This window comes from Sinohyriopsis cumingii, chromosome 6 (assembly GCF_028554795.1).
Source record: "Sinohyriopsis cumingii isolate HCF-2022 chromosome 6, ASM2855479v2, whole genome shotgun sequence".
NCBI classification, from domain to species: Eukaryota; Metazoa; Mollusca; class Bivalvia; order Unionida; family Unionidae; genus Sinohyriopsis; species Sinohyriopsis cumingii.
Genome location: NC_142966.1, coordinates 2,067,993 through 2,089,270, shown reverse-complemented (window position 1 = coordinate 2,089,270; position 21,278 = coordinate 2,067,993). Strand labels below are relative to the sequence as shown.

General features: G+C 35.5%; 1 protein-coding gene across 1 annotated transcript in view; it reads left to right on the top strand.

Annotated features, from left to right (window-relative positions):
• Window positions 1-21,278, top strand: part of LOC149796270 (cGMP-dependent 3',5'-cyclic phosphodiesterase-like) — a 322,613-nt gene that overhangs the window by 233,404 nt on the left and 67,931 nt on the right. Inside the window, exons 14-17 of the mRNA XM_089960908.1 lie at window positions 8,301-8,364; window positions 10,716-10,794; window positions 16,402-16,462; window positions 17,766-17,847. Of these exons, the coding sequence (XP_089817034.1) occupies window positions 8,301-8,364; window positions 10,716-10,794; window positions 16,402-16,462; window positions 17,766-17,847 (286 nt within the window). The remainder of the gene's footprint in view (window positions 1-8,300; window positions 8,365-10,715; window positions 10,795-16,401; window positions 16,463-17,765; window positions 17,848-21,278) is intronic.

Genomic DNA, 21,278 nt, shown 5'->3' with positions numbered 1-21,278 from the left:
ATTATCCATTTGAAGTTCAGAGCTTACAGATTATCCATTTGAAGTTCAAAGCTTACAGATTATCCATTTGAAGTTTAAAGCTTACAGATTATCCATTTAAAGTTCAAAGCTTACAGATTATCCATTTGAAGTTTAAAGCTTACAGATTATCCATTTGAAGTTTAAAGCTTACAGATTATCAATTGAAGTTTAAAGCTTAGAGATGTTATCTGTTTAAAGTTCAAACCTTGGAGACTATCCATTTGAAGTTCAAATGTTATCTGTTTGAAGTTTAAAGCTTGCAGATTAACCTTTTAAAGTTTAAAACTTACAGATTATCCATTTGAAGTTCAAAGCTTGGAGGTGTTATCTGTTTAATGTTCAGACCTTGGAGACTATCCATTTGAAGTTCAAATGTTATCTGTTTGAAGTTTAAAACTTGCAGATTATCCATTTAAAGTTCTTAGCTTATAGATTATAAGTTTGAAATTCAGAGCTTAAAGATGTTAATTGTGTGAGTTTAAGAGCTTAACTTTGTTTCATTGCTAACAAGGATGGCTTCTCTAGCTTGAATGCTAAGATATCAATGATTGATGCTGTCCATCTTATTTTCCTTTCATTGGCTCACATCTAGAAAAATGCCAAATGCAAAACTTTACAATTCTCTCACCAACTCTAAATACAGTAGACTTTTGAGACAGAACATTGGTAGTATGTTTCGCATCATGATTTTCACTATATAGTTATTACTTGACACTGTGTCTGGATTCTGATGTAATGTTTATACTTTCAGTCTATTGTATATTTGTCTCTTGAGAGTTTTTAGGCATTTGTTGTTTCATTTTTCAGCAGTGCCTAAGTAATTTTACCCTTTCCCTTTAGTGGTTGGATAATACATAATTGTTTATATTTGAATTATAATTAAATTGTAATGGTTATTTTTACGGAATCTTGGGTAGGTATTGCCTCCCACCGATCACTGTTTTAGTCTACATTTAGTTAGTGAGCATCTGATTTGATGATTCATTGACTTAAGCTTTATGTTTATTTTTTGACTTGCAGACAGGGTCACAAACTCACTTTATTTTCTTTTAGTGCATTCAAGTGGTCACACACCATTCTTCTTCAGGTAGAGAGTCGGGATCACACTCCACCCATTTTTTTATCTCTACAGGTCATATTGAACATCATCTGTCATCTGTAATATGTCATCATTCTATCTTTTACCACAAGTTTGTTACTTACCAAAGACTTATAAAAATGGTATTAAGAGCTGCATCGGTTATTGCTCAGCATTAAGAGGTTAGTGTTAGGACTGGTTGGCCTTGTGTCAGGATCATGTAACTGGGTGGGACATCATACTACATGTCTGCGGCATGATGCCCCAGTGCTAGATATCACTATAAACTGCAACAATGCAGACATCGTAGCAATATGACAGATCTTTTTTAAAAGTTACGTTAACAATCCAAATCACACACACACAAAAAGTTTGTTATTGCTAACTCTTCTAAACAGCATGGAGGATTGCCATAAATTTTCTCAAAAACATTCATCCCATGGCCTACTTGCTCCTAAATGAAAATAGTATCACTCAGATATACAGTAGGGCCACCACACTGGCCATTTGGAAAATCTTGTTGCTACTTCTCATGATTGAATGGTCATATAAACATGGGGTTTCCACTAAAAAAATCTTATGATGTCTAGTTGGTCTTGAATGAAAATAGTGCCAATCTGATGCCCTGTATGGCTTCCAAAATGCCATAGTGAAAATATTATCATTACTCCTGTTAAATGAAAAGTTATATTGCCATGGGGTTTTCACCAGAGAACATAATGTCTGTTTGGTTCAAAAGGAAAAATGTTTCATGGAGATGTCCAATATGGCCACCACAGTGGCCATCTTGATAATGTTATCCTCCTCCTCCTGAATATAGCAGCATAGCAGCATGGGAATTTTACTCAACTTCCTTCTGCTGTCTAGTTATTCCTAATGGTGTCATTCTGATATTCATATGCATGCCACAGTAACCATCTTTAAAATTTTTGTTTTGCTATTTCATGTGAATGAATGTCTTGTTGATCATAATTGAAAATGGTGCTGATTCAACCAAATTTTGCAAGTTCTGATGTTTTTAAAAACCAATCACTTATTTTGGCATCATGGAATTGCATAGAAAAGCAAGATTTACTTACCTCCGAAACTGAAGAGCTTTACAACATGCAAAACTACAAACCTCCGAAATTGAAGATTTGACAACAGAAGTGCTCCAATAAACATCAGCAGTTTTATGCTTTGCTAAAACATGTATTAACACACTTTATTTAATAGAATTGTGCTTGGTTTAAAATTACTTTCAATGTCTTAGACTGGCTTCATTAAGTCATGAAAATTAACTGAGTAATTTGGCCACGTGTTTGGAACTAATTTGTTGCTCTTAACATACGGACATGACCTCAGAGTTGGTCATCATAGGGATAATTCCAAACTGGAATGTAAATCATCAGATAGCAGAGTCACTTATTTAGCAGCTATGGCGCAGAGTGCCAATCCAACTTCAAATTAGACTGCCACAATGGCTATCATAAAAATGTTGTTATTGTTACCTCTCCTAGATGGCTGGTCATATCAACATTGTGCTTTCACTGGAAGACTTATGAAATCTAGTCGGTACTAAATAGAAAAGTTGCCAGTCTGCTATGAGATATGGCCACTATGGCATCCATCTTGAAAATCATGGTATTGTTGCTCATCCAATACAAGTCATATCATTATTGTTTCCACATCAGGACTTCTTTTGATGTCTTGTCGGTCCTGAGTCAAATTGTGCCCAAGTTGACATCTGATTTTTCTACCTCAGCAGCTAATTTGAAAATCTATTTATCACTGAATATTAGAGACGGCTGCATAACTTCACAGTTAAAAGGAAAATATGGTTTTATCCTAACTTCCTGGAAATTCTTTTCAGCCAGTAGAGTATCAGTACCTTTGAGGGACTCTTGTTTTCCACAATAATTGCATTTTACTGGGTTCACTTTTTTAATTGTCATCATTAATCAGTTTTATTATTGCTGATGCTAGATTGTGCTTGATCACAGGTAGTTCACTATTATGTATAATCTAGAGTAAGTTAGACTTGTACTCCCTCTCTTTTCATGACAATATATTGATTTAACTACACCTGTTGTCAACAGTAATCACGTATAGTATTGCTGCTGGTTGATAGTGTTTGACCACATGTCTCAAACCATGCCCACAGAATGGAGATACCAGGTAGTAGAGAGTTGACCTCATCCATTCCCACCTCCCTCCCCCCAAACACACACATAATGGAGGAGCAGCACCCTGTCAGAGTCCATAACTAAGTGATAGTAACAAGCAGATGGAGCTGTGCGGAACGGGAAAGCTAAGATCCAGCTGTATTAGATCTAAGGATTGGTCAGCATCCATCAGTCACTGGTCATTAGAGCCCCTTGTTTTTGGGGACAGGGATTGGGTAGATATGCACAGACACACTCCACCAACACCAACACCAGTCTACTAATAAACTTCTTTGGGGAATGAGTGACTAGGGAAGGGGATCTGATCGGCACCTCCCCCTTATAATCCCCTTAATCCCCATGGACTGTGGGGACATCCATTTCAGGGAAGTGAATTGTCCTTCCTGTCATAGCAGGGTTGATATTGTGGGTCTTGGTCTGATATCATCTGCATATATGGAACTAAAAGGAAAAGGGGAGGGGCAGTCTTCTTTCCCCAAATGGTCCAGGAACATCAATAATTTTTCTTGTCATCATGCTGAGGCGGCTATTAGGGGCAGTCTCCTTGCTCAGGACAAGAAGTTATGTGGCACTGCACTCCTGGCACTAGGTCTCCCCTGTATCAGATAAATGAGTTTGCTAGGCAGTAGAAGGGGTGGTCAACCCACATCTGTGCTGAGACCTCTGGCCTCTACAGCTAGCTACAGGTTACATTTCCCAGCTTGGCATGTAAAGACTTCTTGCTTAGACACTTTGACATCACAAGTGGGCATTTCTATGGTGATCTGGGCATGCCTTCCAGTTAAGATGCTGGAAGCATTTGAACTTAAGCCTCGGGTGTGTGCCATCAAAATATCACATTGCCAGTCTTTTCTTGGTAGTCTCTCTCAGTCCTCTGAAAGAAGAATCTCTGTCACCAGCCATGTTTGCTGGAGGCGATTGCCAAAATCTCTAGGCATGATCTATTTCCATTTCCTCAAGAAATAACCCACATTTTGCCATTCGTAAATCTGATTTGGTTAAAGGACGAAATGCACTCCCTTCCATAGATTAGCATAGTAAAGATGGTGTTAAATGACCAGTCTCTTGCCTTTTACTTAGATATTCCTGGTATCCAATAAGCAAAAGGTTTCAACTAATGACCTTTGTGCCTTAAATTTTTTTTGTCAGAAGCAACCCATCAAGAAATATAAAACAGCCTCAGTCATCAAGTCCCAGCAACTGGACAGTCTCTATCAACTTCTAAGGTGTATTCCTTCACATCCCAATTTTTCCTCCTCACAGGAAGTGTATCCAGTTTTGTCTGGAAAAGGAAGTTTTCCAGTTTCATGGTCTGTCATGTCAGTTGGACTCTGCACCCACAGCTTTCTACATAGTAATGGGAGTAGTTGCCACCCACCTAAGGTCACTGAAGATCTGATCCCACTCCTGTATTTTGATGACTGGTATATCTTGCTGCTGGCCCATAGTGACCTGACTGAGAAATCAGATTTTAGGATTTGGTATATGTAATGATGAACTTTCTCACCAACAAATGATTAGCCCATGTCCCACTGGACAGACATGACAGATTACTTTTGGAGGCATTGAGACATAAGACTTTATTGTCAGCTTGCCTATATCTATCCCTTCTAGGGATCTTGAACTCTACAGTGGATCTTGTTCCTCTTGGACGACTGCACTAAAAACACCTCCAGTTTCTTCATCTGGTGAACTAGAAACTAAACAGAAATCCACTGACAGCTAAGATTATACTAAGATCGGGATTTCACCACCACTTGAGTTGGTGGACAAATCAGGACCAGTTTCTGACTGGAGCCACCATGCATACCCTCACTCATCCCCTGAACAGCATCAGATTCAAAGTGAGGTGCTCACTTGAAACTATAAGGATTAGTTCATGGTTGTAGTAAGAATCTACCCAAAACACAAATAATTTGGAAATGGTGGTACATTTTTTTGTACAGGTTTATTTCAAGCAAGTAAGTGGCTGTTTGATGGTCTCCAATTAAAACAGTGGTAGTGTACGTCAGGCAAGAAGGAGACACACATGCCCCTACTCCTCCATGGAGGTTTAGAATTTCCTTTGTTTTTTCAACTGTGGAAGGAATTACCCTCTGCATTCTTGATATTCATGGCAAGAAAAATATTTTTGCAGACAGTCTGTCAAGGAGAGTCAAGGTAGTCTTCACAGACTGTCCCTGACCAGTCCATAGCAGGGTCCCTGTTCAGACCTGGGAGGAGACAGTCCAAAACCAGAGGGCCTGATCAGTGGAAACCTTCAGCCTCAAGTGGAAACATCGGTCTACTTATGCCTACCCACCGTTCAAGGTGATTCTGCAGGTGCTGCACAAAGTCAGGATCTCCACTGCTCCACTCATTTTGATTGCCCCTCTGTGGTCCCAACAATCATGGTTCAGTGATCTTTATCTTTTGGTATGCCATCCCAGGACATTACCTTAGTGCAAGGACCTTCTATATAAGCACAGAGGCTTTCTCTGCACAACAGTCCAGATTATCCACCTTCACACTTGACTTGTCTCAGGTGATCTGTATGCCATGACAAATTTTTTAGCAAAGTTGCCAATTCCATTGTTCAGGCCAGAGACAAAAGCATGGGATCGGGAGAATGTGTCATTGCTAGATGACTCTTGGTATGCCCATTCACTGATCTAGAAGAGGCATACAGTGATATCCTTGTCCTCCCTTGCACCCATCTATCCAGCATGCATGCCACACAAAAAAAGATGGTGGTATGAAATTCTTGTTTTTTAAACGGTTGTCATGGTGTTCAGAACAGCTTCCAGTTCTGGAAGTGTATTTACATTGAAGTGCATCCTTGTTAGAATACCTATCTGCTACAAGAACTGAAATTGTTTTGTTTTTTTTATAAATTCATGTTGAGTTTTGTTCATGTTGATGAAATATTCTGCTGCTTTAGAATCTCCAATTACATTGTGACTTTCAATTTACAATTTGACCTTTTGAATTTACCATTATATGGATTTTCGTCCCCAATTATTTATGACCTTAAAAAGATGCATTTCAGTATTCAAGTTGCATGAAAGTGGATCAAAAATTCTTATATGACTCACAAACATGAAGCTTTGTCTTTTGGATTGAATGTTAGTCAATTTTATACAAATTTTCCGAACTATCTTATTAAAATCACTTTTGTTATAATGCAATAATGTTACTCTATAAATGTCATGCAGAATTAACATTCTCACTTAATTGCTTAACATCAAATGTAAGAAAACATTTCTGCAAGTTAAACTATCTATAAAGAGGAGCTCTCCGTATGACTTTTTTGATAACTTCCTCCTGTATTTGACACCATTGTAAGTACCCGACTTTTGTTATTTGTCTGATTCTGTGTTGATACTACATCATGAGTCAGTCTATCAATGTCAAGGTTACCAATGTGCCATCTAATTGCTTTCAAATAAATGGGAATGTTTTAGATCATATAAAAAACCAGTGTATTGATGGGAATGTTTCAGATTGTAGAAAAACACTTTCCTGAGCATTTTGACAACTCTATAACAGTATAGCTCCATGTCAGAGATAGTATATTAGCCAAGAGTTGTAGTTTCTAGATGTGAGTTTAACTTGAATACATTTATCTTTGCAGTTTGAATTTTTTTAATGCATTTGTTTCTTTTATTAAAATGTAGGATGGCCCACGAGGCCTTATGTCACTGAATATTAGAAAATCTTCCTGGGGTGCTTGGCCAATATCAGATGCTGACATTCATATTATGGTTTCATTTTTCAAATAATACAGAATTTTATTTAATTTATAGAACTTGAGAAACCCACTGCTTCTGAGGCTATACTCTTAATTTTGAAACTCATTAATGAGTTCAAGTACTAATGTTAAATCCCTTTTGATCCAAATCCTGATTGGGAATGGTTCTATTTAATGAGACACACCATTAAACTGAATCAGTTGAGCAAAACAGTACCCAGCCAAAAACATAGATAAATTGTTTTATCATGGATGGGCATCAATCCCTCCATGCTTATGGCATAATAACCATCCTCTGTTACCAAATATAGTTTATTTTACTCATGTCAATTTGTCAAGGCAGGCAACTCAATTTAGTTAAATAAGTTGACCAGATAGTACTTATCTCAGAAAAATGTAAAGTTATTTGGAGCCATATGGTAGTGAAAGAGACCATGAATAGCATTGTCATTGGAGTTATGTTCTTCTGTCTGATCTACTGTTAACTGGTAATACTTCAACTCTCCAAGTCATCAGTGTTCTTAATACCTTGATATTGGGCAAGTTAACATTGGTGAAATTTAACATTGTATGTCCCTGTTATGTGGTGTATATAACTTTTATTAACCAGTGGGGATTGGAAGTATTATCAAAAATATACAAAGTCCTGTTTTACAGGAATAGTATAATGTTAATAATTTAGCTTTTTAAGGCATAAAATCGACTACGACTTCAGAAATACTGTATTTGATTATTGCATGGCTGATTTAAGGATAAAATATTCTAAACAAGCAGCACTGTGTTATTGGCAGAAGAAAACAGCCATTTTTCATCAAATGACATTGTTATCAGTATTCATTTTGTTATCAGTAGTCATTTTAGAATTTCAATTTTTTTGTTGTTAAAACATTAGTCATCACAGTATTTTATTCGAGAGAGTGTCAGTTAAGATGGTCAATTCTTTGTGTTTTCAATAATATTTTATCCAAGAGAGTATTTAGATATATAATTTTTTTTGTTTTAAATAATATTTTATCCAAGAGAGTGTTTAGACATATAATTGTTTGTGTTTTAAATAATATTTTATCCAAGAGAGTGTTTAGATAATTTATTGTGTTTTAGATAATATTTTATTCTTGAGATTGTCAGTTTAGATAACTAATTCATTGTGTTTAAATAGTATTTCATCAGCAGTCTTATTCTCACAAGGTATTAGTCTTAAGACATTGCTAGAAAATAACTTCTTGTATGTAGCTGAAAGATTAACTGTTATTTACTTGAATGTTGGTCTTTATTTAATCTAATTACAAAATTTTGGACATTTCAGGAGATTTGACCAAATTGCTTAGAGAAGTTATGCAACAAGCCAGGAATCTTACTCAGGCAGAAAGGTTAGGCAATTCTCTGCTTTTCTTAACATGAACTTTCACAATTTAATTTGCAAATTGAAATAGGATGAATTTTTGTTACTCCAACAAAACAGTGTAAATTTATTTTCTTTGTGTTATTTAGACATTCCTGTTTTTTCTCCCCTTCATTTCTTCATGTTAATATTTTATTCATATTTTGGTAAATACTTTGCTCTTTATGGAACATATGGTTACCTCAATTTATGAACTTTTGTTTATAAACATACCATACAAATCTTTTCACATTATTAGCATTGCAATGTAATGTCATAAAATACATTTGCTACACTGTATTATATATAACGCCAAGAAATATTATATAGGAGTGTCATCGAGTCACACATTGTATCTGCAAGGTCTTTAGCTGCCATTGCTTTGACTTTAGTACCTCATTCCAGTCTTTTGAAATAATCTTGTTCTTCTCAGACCTGAAATTTACAAAACTAATACTATAATTTGACATCACAGGTACTCATTCCTTCTTACTTTGCACTGACATTTGACATCACAGATATTCATTCCTTCTTACTTGGCACTGACATTTGACATCACAGATACTCATTCCTTCTTACTTGGCACTGACATTTGACATCACAGATACTCATTCCTTCTTACTTGGCACTGACATTTGACATCACAGATACTCATTCCTTCTTACTTGGCACTGACATTTAACATCACAGATACTCATTCCTTCTTACTTGGCACTGACATTTGACATCACAGATACTCATTCCTTCTTACTTGGCACTGACATTTGACATCACAGATACTCATTCCTTCTTACTTGGCACTGACATTTGACATCACAGGTACTCATTCCTTCTTACTTGGCACTGACATTTGACATTACAGGTGATCAATGTTTCTTAGAGACTACAAATGCTCAGTGTCTGTTAAAGCTCTCATTTGACATAACAAAGGTTCAGTTTTTCTTAGAGACATCATTTGACATTACAGGTGCTGAATGTTTCTTTGAGTTATCATTTGACATTACAGGTGCACATTATTTATTAGAGCTGTCATTTGACATTACAGGTGCACATTATTTCTTAGAGCTAATGTTTGACATTACAGGTGCACATTATTTCTTAGAGCTAATGTTTGACATTACAGGTGCACATTATTTATTAGAGCTAATGTTTGACATTACAGGTGCACATTATTTCTTAAAGCTAATGTTTGACATTACAGGTGCACATTATTTATTAGAGCTAATGTTTGATATTACAGGTGCACATTATTTCTTAAAGCTAATGTTTGACATTACAGGTGCACATTATTTATTAAAGCTAATGTTTGACATTACAGGTGCACATTATTTATTAAAGCTAATGTTTGACATTACAGGTGCACATTATTTATTAAAGCTAATGTTTGATATTACAGGTGCACATTATTTCTTAAAGCTGATGTTTGATATTACAGGTGCACATTATTTCTTATAGCTAATGTTTGACATTACAGGTGCACATTATTTATTAGAGCTAATGTTTGACATTACAGGTGCACATTATTTCTTAGAGCTGTCATTTGACATTACAGGTGCACATTATTTATTAGAGCTAATGTTTGACATTACAGGTGCACATTATTTCTTAGAGCTAATGTTTGACATTACAGGTGCACATTATTTCTTAGAGCTAATGTTTGACATTACAGGTGCACATTATTTATTAGAGCTAATGTTTGACATTACAGGTGCACATTATTTCTTATAGCTAATGTTTGACATTACAGGTGCACATTATTTATTAGAGCTAATGTTTGATATTACAGGTGCACATTATTTCTTAAAGCTAATGTTTGACATTACAGGTGCACATTATTTATTAAAGCTAATGTTTGACATTACAGGTGCACATTATTTATTAGAACTAATGTTTGACATTACAGGTGCACATTATTTCTTAGAGCTAATGTTTGACATTACAGGTGCACATTATTTCTTAGAGCTGTCATTTGACATTACAGGTGTACATTATTTATTAGAGCTAATGTTTGACATTACAGGTGCACATTATTTATTAGAGCTAATGTTTGACATTACAGGTGCATTAGAGCTGATGTTTGATATTACAGGTGCACATTATTTCTTAAAGCTGATGTTTGATATTACAGGTGCACATTATTTCTTAAAGCTGATGTTTGATATTACAGGTGCACATTATTTCTTAAAGCTAATGTTTGATATTACAGGTGCGTATTATTTCTTAGAGCTATCATTTGACTTTTGTAGGTGATCAGTGTTTCTTATCTAGACTAGACCTGTAATGTCTTGATTTTTCAGTTGATCACTGTTTCTTACTTTGAGCTAACATTTCACATTACAGGTGTTCTGTGTTTCTTATTGAGAATGAAACTGAAGAACTGGTTGCCAAGGTGTTTGATGGAATCACAACGAATGATGAAGTAAGATTGACTTTTTTAGTCTATCTTTTTTATTAACTGTACTGGTCATAAATCAGAACTTATGGGGTGGTCTGCCATCTGTGTCCACCCATTAGGACAAGTTTGTTGTCACTACACCTGAGCTACTTAGAGGATTGCCATGGAACTTTTATACACATTCATCCCATGGTCTAGTTTGTCCTAGATGAAAATGGTGCTGCTCACACATGCAATATGGCCACTACCATAGCAATCTTGAAAATCTTGTTATTGCTACTTTTCCTGAATGTTAATAAACTGTTGAATATTTGACAAAATTAGTTATAACAAAGCATAACATCTTTTCTTTTTCTTTTTTTCAATATCATTAAATGTTAAATGTTGTATATAGCCTGACACAAATAAGTAAATAGCTCATGCAGAAAAAAGCCAGAATCTATACATCTTCTGTGTCATTATTACAACAAAATGAATTGCAACCAAGTTGGTCATTGTAAAAGGGTTGATTGTATTTTACATAAAAAATAAATGTTTTATGATGGGTAGTGACTTTTAGGCCTGAACTAGAGAGTTTATTGCAACAAACTAGCTTTGATTTTTTAAAAGAAATTAAATATATCTCAGGAATGTCAGAAATTCTGATAAACTGGTGACTTTTTTATTGTGCACTGCATAGTGATGGAACAGATTGAACTTGAAGTCAGGTTTGATTTGAAGTGAGATAAACAACAATGGCATTCAATATCAGAGACAGAAGTAAAGAACCCTAGGGTAATTGTTGAGCGTTTCACCTAGTATACTTAGCTTCTTGTTGCTCAAGCCATAAGTTCTTGGTTTGTTAGATTTAGTAAGTTTTATGTGAGGATTCATACCCATAATGTATCTTTCACTCTTCACTTAAAAGATCACCAGGATGCTTTGAATGAATATCTTGACTATGTTATGTATGTGGCATGTAATCATCAGGTTAAATGGGTTATACAATTAACAAAATGGCATGAATATAATGTACTTTCAGTAGTAGAATTTGTCTTATTTTATAAGATCTTTTTGTCATCAAGAAAGGTTGATGGGAAATTTGATAAAATGGTACAGATATCTGTAACGGGAATGTTATAATTCTTTGCAGTTCTTGCAGAGTTTATATTTTCACTTAATGGTTAAGATTTATTACAGTAATAGCATCATAGCCCATGTTTCTGTGTAATTTGGTGTTGTTTTTATTTTCACTGATGGGTTAAGGTTTATTATAGCTTCAAAAACCATATTCCTGTGTAAGTAGGTGTTGTTTTATATTTTCACTGAAGAGTTAAAGTTCAGCATAGGTTCATAACTTACATTCCTCTGTAATTATATAATATCATGACCATAACACTTTTAATGGTAGCTTTGCACTTTGAACTCATGTAGAGTGTTGTTTTACACTTTCATTGAAAGGCTTGGGCTTATTACAGTTATAACATTGTGGCCCACATTCCTGTGTAATTAGGTGCAACCTTGAACATGTCGCTTTAAATGGTAGCACATGGAATTTGTAATTCACCTGAGTTTAGGCCATTACAGCTTTGATCAGATTTGCATGCATAATCTCGATCTTGAAAGAACTTGGTACCGAGCATGGTCCCCACATATTCATGAGGTGATGATCTGGCATTTGATTACTTGAGTTTCTTGTCAGTCTGGAGGACACATTTCTGGTTTGATTTTTGATCTAACTTGAAATATGGGTTTATGTCAAGATATTTACCAAGACTGATACCAAACAGGATCCATGCTAATAAGGAGGTGATCTTGCATCTGATAAGTTTTGTTTGGTTTGGAACATTTTTATATAGGACATCAACACAAGTAGGCTATTTAGTGTCACGATAATTGGAGTAAAGTTCATTTCCCAGGGGCACATAATGGTAATTGATTCAGGATGATCTGATTGAGGATTCTTTGGTTGTGAGTCAAGCATGCTAACCACACCTTGTCATCTGATTGGTTGAGGGAGGCAGTATTTCTAGTGTAGCAACCACATCTTCTCATCTGACTGGTTGAGGGAGGCAGTATTCCTAGTCTATCAACCATATCTTCTCATCTGATTGGTTGAGGGAGACAGTATTCCTAGTCTATCAACCATATCTTCTCATCTGATTGGTTGAGGGAGACAGTATTCCTAGTCTATCAACCATATCTTCTCATCTGATTGGTTGAGGGAGACAGTATATCTAATTGTTCTCAAACTTAGGATATAAGTTCATATCATGAATATCTCACACAAGTTTAAGCTTAATAATAAGGTAAATTCATGTCTATTAATGAGGAGATTTTGCATCCCGAATTGGCAGAGTTCATTACCACTCTGGATGCCTCATTTCTCATCAAGTTTTGATCCAACCTATAATATTGGCTTATATCATTAGGGTGTCCAGTTAGTTTTATTACTGAGCAAAATGATGCTTATACATCCCTTGTCTCTGCAAATGAGGGTAAGGTATGGGGTATAGGTGCAAAGCTTGTGTTTCAATGGCAGAGTTTAATCAATAGCATTTTAAGTGAGAAATAATGAAAATATAGCAATTGCCAGTTTATTTGATTTGAAGCAGAATACCTTGTGTTGGTACATACATGTATAGCATGAATGGCTGAAGAATCTTGGCATGTTTTCATTGTCAGATGTTATTGCATCAATAACAGTGACTCCATAATAGCTCCATTTAAAATGTGCACCAAGAAGTATGTTTAAGTCATTTCAGCCTGTGCTATGATGTACCTGAAAAAAATGCAAAAAACAATAACAAATTACATATTGAATGATAAGAGAACTTTTACAGTCCTATACATGCATGTGTATTTGTTGAAGTCATTAAGCAGTGTTTGGCATCTCCTTGCTGTCATTAGCGAGCAGAATCCTTACCAGTGTTCTGCTGAATCATCTTGTACATCACATTGATAACAGGCTACTGCCACAGAGTCAGTGTGGTGACAGGAAAGGACAAGAGACCATAGACATGGTGTTTACAGCTTGTCAACTCCTGGAGAAATGCCAGAAACAGAACTCGAACCTGTACATAACATTCATTGATCTGACATATGCCTTTGACACAGTCAGCCATGTTGGCCTTTGGAAGACCATGGCAAAATTTGAACCATTCCCAGACACCAGTGGATTTGAAGCAGGGCTGTGTTGGCCCAACCTCTGAACCATTCCCAGTCACCAGTGGATTTAAAGCTGGGCTATGTTGGCCCCAACCTCTGAACCATTCCCAGTCACCAGTGGATTTAAAGCAGGGCTGTTTTGGCCCCAACCCTCTGAACCATTCTCAGTCACCAGTGGATTTAAAGCAGGGCTGTGTTGGCCCCAACCCTCTGAACATTTCCCAGTCACCAGTGGATTTAAAGCAGCGCTGTGTTGACCCCAAGCTCTGAACCATCGCCAGACACCAGTGGATTTAAAACAGGGCTGTGTTGGCTCCAACCCTCTTCAGTATGTTGTTTTCTGCCATGTTTACTGAGGCCTTCCATGATACTGTGATCGACATTAGATAGCACACTGATGGCAGGCTGTTCAATATGAGGAGACTGTAGGCAAAGACAAAGTTACTGGCAATAACTGTTCATGATCCCCTGTTTGCTGATGACTATTCCCAGAATGCCAAATCTGAGTCTGATATGAACACAGTATAGACCATTTCTTTTTAGCCTGATAGTTTCAGTCTCACAATCAATATCAAGAACCCACTGTCACAGTAAATGGCCAAACCTTCATGGCAGTTGTCAAGTTTACCTGTCTTGGCAGCTAACTGTCACATGCAGTTCACATCAGTGATGAAACTAATGCTAGAATTGCTAAAGCAAGTGTGGCCTTTGGCAGACTGCAGAATTGTTTGGGAGGGATCAGTCTACAAACAAACCCTGCTGTTTACATGCAAAACCTGGACAGTGTACAGATGCTATGACAAAGAAGCTGAATCATTTTCACAGTGACCATCTGAATATACTGATGAGGACAAGATAGATCACAGGACAGGTCCCATACACTGAGGCTGTCACACAGACAGGTACTCCAAGCATCCACACTCTGCTGATGTAATCACAGTTAAGATGGGCAGACCACATCACCAGGATGTCAGAAGAGCAACTTCCAAAGATCTTCATTAGCGAGTTGAAGTAGGGAAAGTGATATCAGGGTGTGTCAGAAGAAATGCTTTCAAGATTCCCTCAAGTATATCTGAAAAGAGTATTTACTCTGAGTCTTGGGAAGATCTTGTGCACCTTGTGAAGTTTCATCTACATTGGACCTACAGACTTTGAAAAGAAGAAAATTGCAGAGACAGTGCAGAAGATCAAGCAGCAGAAATTGGAGAATTACATTACATACTCTGTTAATGAAGCAAACCCAAGCAGCTTCATCTGTCAAGTGTGTCACAGACAGTTCAGAGCACAAATTGGCTTTATCAGCCATTCATATACTCATAGAAACCAAGCCAGATAGTGATATCATAGTGATCTTCAAACTCAAAAGATGAATAACAAGCAGTGTCTAAATTTCAAACCATTGGAATTTTCTCTGCTAGATTCCAGAAAAATCTGAATACTGTAGGTAATTCTTTCAACTACAGCATGAATATTTGTTAAGGAATAAATGGAGAAACGTTTGGAAGGAATGGACAGTATGATTCACTAGTTAATTGATTGCAGGATAATTGTCTGACACAGTTAAGTCACATGTGCAAGATGGCTGCTTCTTTTTGTTTGTTTTTATAAAGCAGTACCTGATCAATTGGTCATTATAACATCCTTAATCTGCAGGATTGACATCAGCAGTTACATAATTGGGTAGGTAAATTAACGAATTTATACATTCAGGCAAGAAACTTTAAAGAGCTTAGTATAATACATATTTCTCAAATAAGCAAAGATCAAAATGCAGTGATAGACTTTTGATACATTTTGAAATGGACTCTCACAAATAGAAACCTTTAACATCTTCATTCATGCAAAGAAGTTGCAGTGAAGAGATATTTTTTCAACAGTAATACAACTATATTTGACAATTTGTAAATAAATTTATAGCTTATTTTGACAAAAACTTTATGGTACTTTAAGAGGTTTGTGAAATTGTAAAATTTTGATAATTATGTTCAGTTTGTGTTATTATGAAGCATGCTATAGAAACATTTCACTGTAGCCTTATATTAGCAAGCCAATGATGAGTTTTATTATCAGCAAGATATATGCATATTTATGACATCATTTTGTATGTGATTGGTTGAGCTTGTTACCACTCTTTAGAGACCAAATTTAGATTAGATTTTAGTCTAATTAGGTTCTGTATCACGGTAGCATTTTTATTACATTAGAATAAAATAGATGACATCAGGATGATGTTAAGGTTGGTAGATAGTTTACATTAGGTTATGTTTTTATAATACTACAGAAATCTGCTTACAGATATTGTCAGCTGTTAAATTATGTAAACCAGATGAGCAATATCAGGTCCAATTGTCACTTTTGTTTCTTTACATATCACAAAATGGGACATTTTCAACATTTTTATATATGCATAATACTCTCTTTCTCTTCTGTCTTTAAAATCTCCAATGAATACTCCATTGATTTCCAATATACATCCTCTTACAGGTCCAGACAGAAATCCGAATGCCAGTAACTCAGGGTATAGCTGGTCATGTTGCCACAACAGGTAGTACCAGATGTCAGCTGTGTATATTTTATGTTAATTTTGCAACAAATTCTCACAACAAGTTGTTAAGTTACAACATAACCTATGCCTGTGATGGAACAAGGGACAGAATAACATAGGTATATGCTAAACCTCTGTCCTAAGTTATAAAAAAATGAATCATTTAAAGAATTTAAAGTAAAATTAAATGTCCAGGCAATTACAAGAATATATATTTTAAATTCTGTAATTTGCTCTTGTATTTTTTGCATTGCATTAATTTTGTTTTTCCAAAGACCTTTTTTACACAATTTAGCCAAAAACCACTTGAGGTAGACAGATGAAATTTGATATTATTATCTGAATTAATATATAGGTGACTTGAGTCTATCTTCATGATATTAAATATTGTTTTTCAAAATTGTCAAAGTTTTTTAATTTCCTAGTTATGGACCTTTCATAAATTTATAAATGGAAGCCAATACGTTTTAGAAAGACAGATTTATTGACTCCAATACTTTAAGTTTGTCAGCGTGGAGTTAACAGGAGTTTTAACTTACCAGAATGTACCTACCATGACACCATGACACTCAGCTTCAATAACTTTGGACAAGTAACACTTTTTCAAAATACTACTGTGTTATAATATAGGATTTATTACCCATATTATGTTTTGCCATGTAACATTTTATCACATTACCACTATGTTAAGATAGGATTTATTACCATATATTGCCACATTATATGACAATACTACTGTGTTATATTGGATTTATTACCATATAATATTTTGCCATGTAACATTTTATCACAATACTAATGTGTTATGTAGGATTTATTACCCATATAATATTTTGCAATATAATATTTTATCAATACTACTGTGTTATACAGGATTTATTACCCATATAATATTTTGCCATATAACATTTATTTATTATCACCTTACTTTTGCATGACAAACTGGAAAGCAAAGCCATAATGTTTAGGAAATTTGAAAGCATTCCAGAATCAATTTTCTAGATATTTTTGTTGTTGTGTTATTCTGGTATGGGATAAAAATAAACTTGCATTGGTACTTTTGAATAACAGGAATCAGTTACCCACCGTAGTTGTCTAAAGATACAAATTATTAAGCTTTTTCTAGATATTTTTTAAGTGAACATTCTTGTAAGATCACATGTATCTGATGCATGATTAAAGTGACCAGAGATGTTAGATTACCTTGTGAATATAAATCCTTTTCTTATTTAGTCATTATTGTGATCAGTGTTTGAAAACATTCACTGTTTTTCTAATTTTAAAACACACCTCTTTTTTTCAGGAGAATTATTGAATATTAAGGATGCTTACTCTCATCACTTATTTTATCGTGGAATTGATGAGTCCACAGGATTTAGAACTAGGTAGGTTTTACCATGCAGTTGATAATTACACATGCTTTAGAATTAGGATGTTTTACAACGGAATTTCATGAGTCCACAGAATTTAGAATTTTGTTGGTTTCATCTTGTTGAGTATTCAGCATCTTACCCACACATTTAGCTTGCTTTCTGATTTGTTGTCAAGTCCACACTAGTGGAAAGTGAGATAACATTCACTTTTGCAGATGCATTGTTGTTGTTTTTATGTTATCAATGTGAGCAGTTTCTTACGATTTGGTTGAAGTTTTTCAGCAGTTCTTTGATCATGAGTTCCACATGCAGGCCTTTGCCTTTTTCCATTGATCATGAGTTCCACATGCAGGCCCTTGCCACCTGACTTTGATCATGAGTTCCAATTGCAGGCCCTTACCTTCTTTGATCATGGGTTCCACGTGCAGGCCCTGGCCTTCTTACCATAATCATGAGTTCCACATGCAGGCCCATGCCTTCTTTCCATGCTCATGAGTTCCACATGCAGGCCCTGGCCTTATCATGCTCATGAGTTCCACATTCAGGCCCTGGCCTTCTTACCATGATCATGAGTTCCACATGCAGGCCCTGGCCTTCTTACTATGATCATGAGTTCCACGTGCAGGCCCTGGCCTTCTTACCATGATCATGAGTTTCACATGCAGGCCCTGGTCTTCTTATCTTGATCATGAGTTCCATGTGCAGGCCCTGGCCTTCTTACCATGATAATGAGTTCCACATGCAGGCTTGACCTTCTTACCTTGATCATGGGTTTCATATGCCGGTCCTTGCTTTCTTACTTTGATAACAAGTTCCACATGCAGGTCCTGTCCTTGCTTGGAGCATGAGTTCCACATACAGGTTTTGATCTTGAGTTCTAAATGCCAGTCATTGTCTTCTTACCTTCATCATGAGTTCCACATGCAACTTCTACTCAGCTTGTTAAAAGCAAAGGTCTAACTATAAAAAGGAGCAAGTTACCCCTTTCCTTCATTACCCCTTTTCTTCATTCTGAATCTGATCGCCATAAAAGAAACAAATGTCCATACACGTCTTGCTCAATAACACAACAGGGTCCAAAAACATTGGATGGACATTGACATTGACAAGAGAGAGAGAATGGGGTTACATCATTGAAAACTTATTGTATAATCATTTTGGGTATAGTATTCAATAAATAGTCTTTTGTAATAAATTTGTTTGCTTTTTCTGTATGAATTAACTTTATTTTCATGATAACCAATCTTTGAAAGCTTGTTGAAAACATTACAGCAAGAGATTTCAAGACACATCCATGTATTAGCAGAATATTTTGTATTATCAGGTTTAAATTTTGAAAACGTGAATATGGATGCATTCTGGGTTTATTGTTGATTTAGAACAGATCAAGAATATTGTGTTTAGAAGAGTTATTTTGAAAACAGCATCACCAAAAGTCAGTTTTCTTTTGTTGATTTCATAAAATATTTAGTTTTGTAATTTCATTACAAGTAATTGCAAAAAATATCTACTAATCCTTGAGTAAGCCTCTAAATGCCAATAGCTGACTAAAAACTGTATCTCTCTTCTTTGTAATGAACCTTATCTATGTAACTTGTTTACCGAGTATGAGTAGTGAGTATGAAAATAGAGTAGTGAGTATGACAACTACTAGAGTACCAAGTGTGAAACTCAAGTACCAAGTGTGAAACTTGAGTTCCAAGTGTGAAACCAGAGTTCCAAGTGTGAAACCAGAATACTAAGTGTGAAACTAGAGTCAGAAAATAGTGTCAGCTGATTAATGCTTTTTATGTCAAAATAATGTTTCTTGACTCACAAATGGTACAAAAATTCTCATACAAATGGCTGAAAATGATATTAGATAAGAAAGTATGAGACATGTGCTGCTATTATCTTTGAAAAGCCTTCTGTTAGAAGTCAAAACTTCTGACAAAATTTTGCAAATCTCCTGATTTGTCCTAAGTTAACTACTCTCTTTTATAACGTGTACAAGAGTGTAAAAAGAATTCCCATTGCACACACATACTCTATAACTTTCATATCTTCATTCAAGCCACCCATCCACACTCAATGTAAGAAAAAAAGGAGAAAACAAATTTAAATTTCATATATGTATATTGTACATCTTTGTAAATTTTGAACACGCAGTTAATGCATCAGACCATTAGGTAAGATTTTAATGAATTTAGTATTTTACTCAGTAGTTTGGAGTTAACTGCATTTTTTAAAAATCATTGGGATCTCTTGTAAACACAACAGAACTCTTTGATGAGATTTAGTCTTGGTCACAAAGATGTTTATCATGTGTCTTACAAAAAGCAATAAATGGCTCGTTGACAAAGACTTCAATGTTTACCACAAATAACCCATTAATTAAATAATAGTGCTGTGTTAAGCTGTACCATATTAGCTTATGGGATTGTCTTTATGTCTGTCTGTTATCATTGGCTGTCACTTAGCACAATTTAGCTGTCACTACTCCTCCAAAACTACTTGTAGGATTGCTTTGAGACTTTACACACGCATTCATCCCAAGTTCTAGATGGACATCAGTGATAATGGTACCACTTTTAATTCCATTACGGTCACCACAGTAACCATCTTGAAAGTCTCATTATTTCTTCTTCTTAATGGATGGTTATAAATGAAACTGGTGCCAATCTGACATTCAATATGGCCAGCATAGTGGTATCTTAAAAAACCCCTGTTACAGCTACTCCTTCTGAATGTATAGCTGTGGGTTTCACCAAAAGATAACTAGTTGCATTCAATATGGCCTCTGCAGCAGCCAGTGAAAATCATTTATTACTGTGCAAGAAGATCTCAGGTTGTTTCGACACAGAGTAGTTGAAAAGAAGATACTGCCTTATCTTGGATTCCTGGAATTCTTTTCATTTAATTGAGCATCAGTCTCTTCAAGGGATTCTTCATTGAGTATTTTGACTGTTATTGAGTAGATCTAGTGTTATTTAAAACTTAATCTTAACTTGTTTCTGATAGCATGTTGTAAGTAAATGGGGATGTAGTTGATCTGCTAAATAAAATATATTGGCCATTCTGTTTCTGATTGCATGCTGTAAGTAAAATGGGGATGTAGTTGACCTGCTAAATAAAATATATTGACCATTCTGTTTCTGATTGCATGTTGTAAGTAAAATGGGGATGTAGTTGACCTGCTAAATAAAATATATTGGCCATTCTGTTTCTGATTGCATGTTGTAAGTAAAATGGGGATGTAGTTGACCTGCTAAATAAAATATATTGGCCATTCTGTTTCTGATTGCATGTTGTAAGTAAAATGGGGATGTAGTTGATCTGCTAAATAAAATATATTGGCCATTCTGTTTCTGATTGCATGTTGTAAGTAAAATGGGGATGTAGTTGACCTGCTAAATAAAATATATTGGCCATTCTGTTTCTGATTGCATGTTGTAAGTAAAATG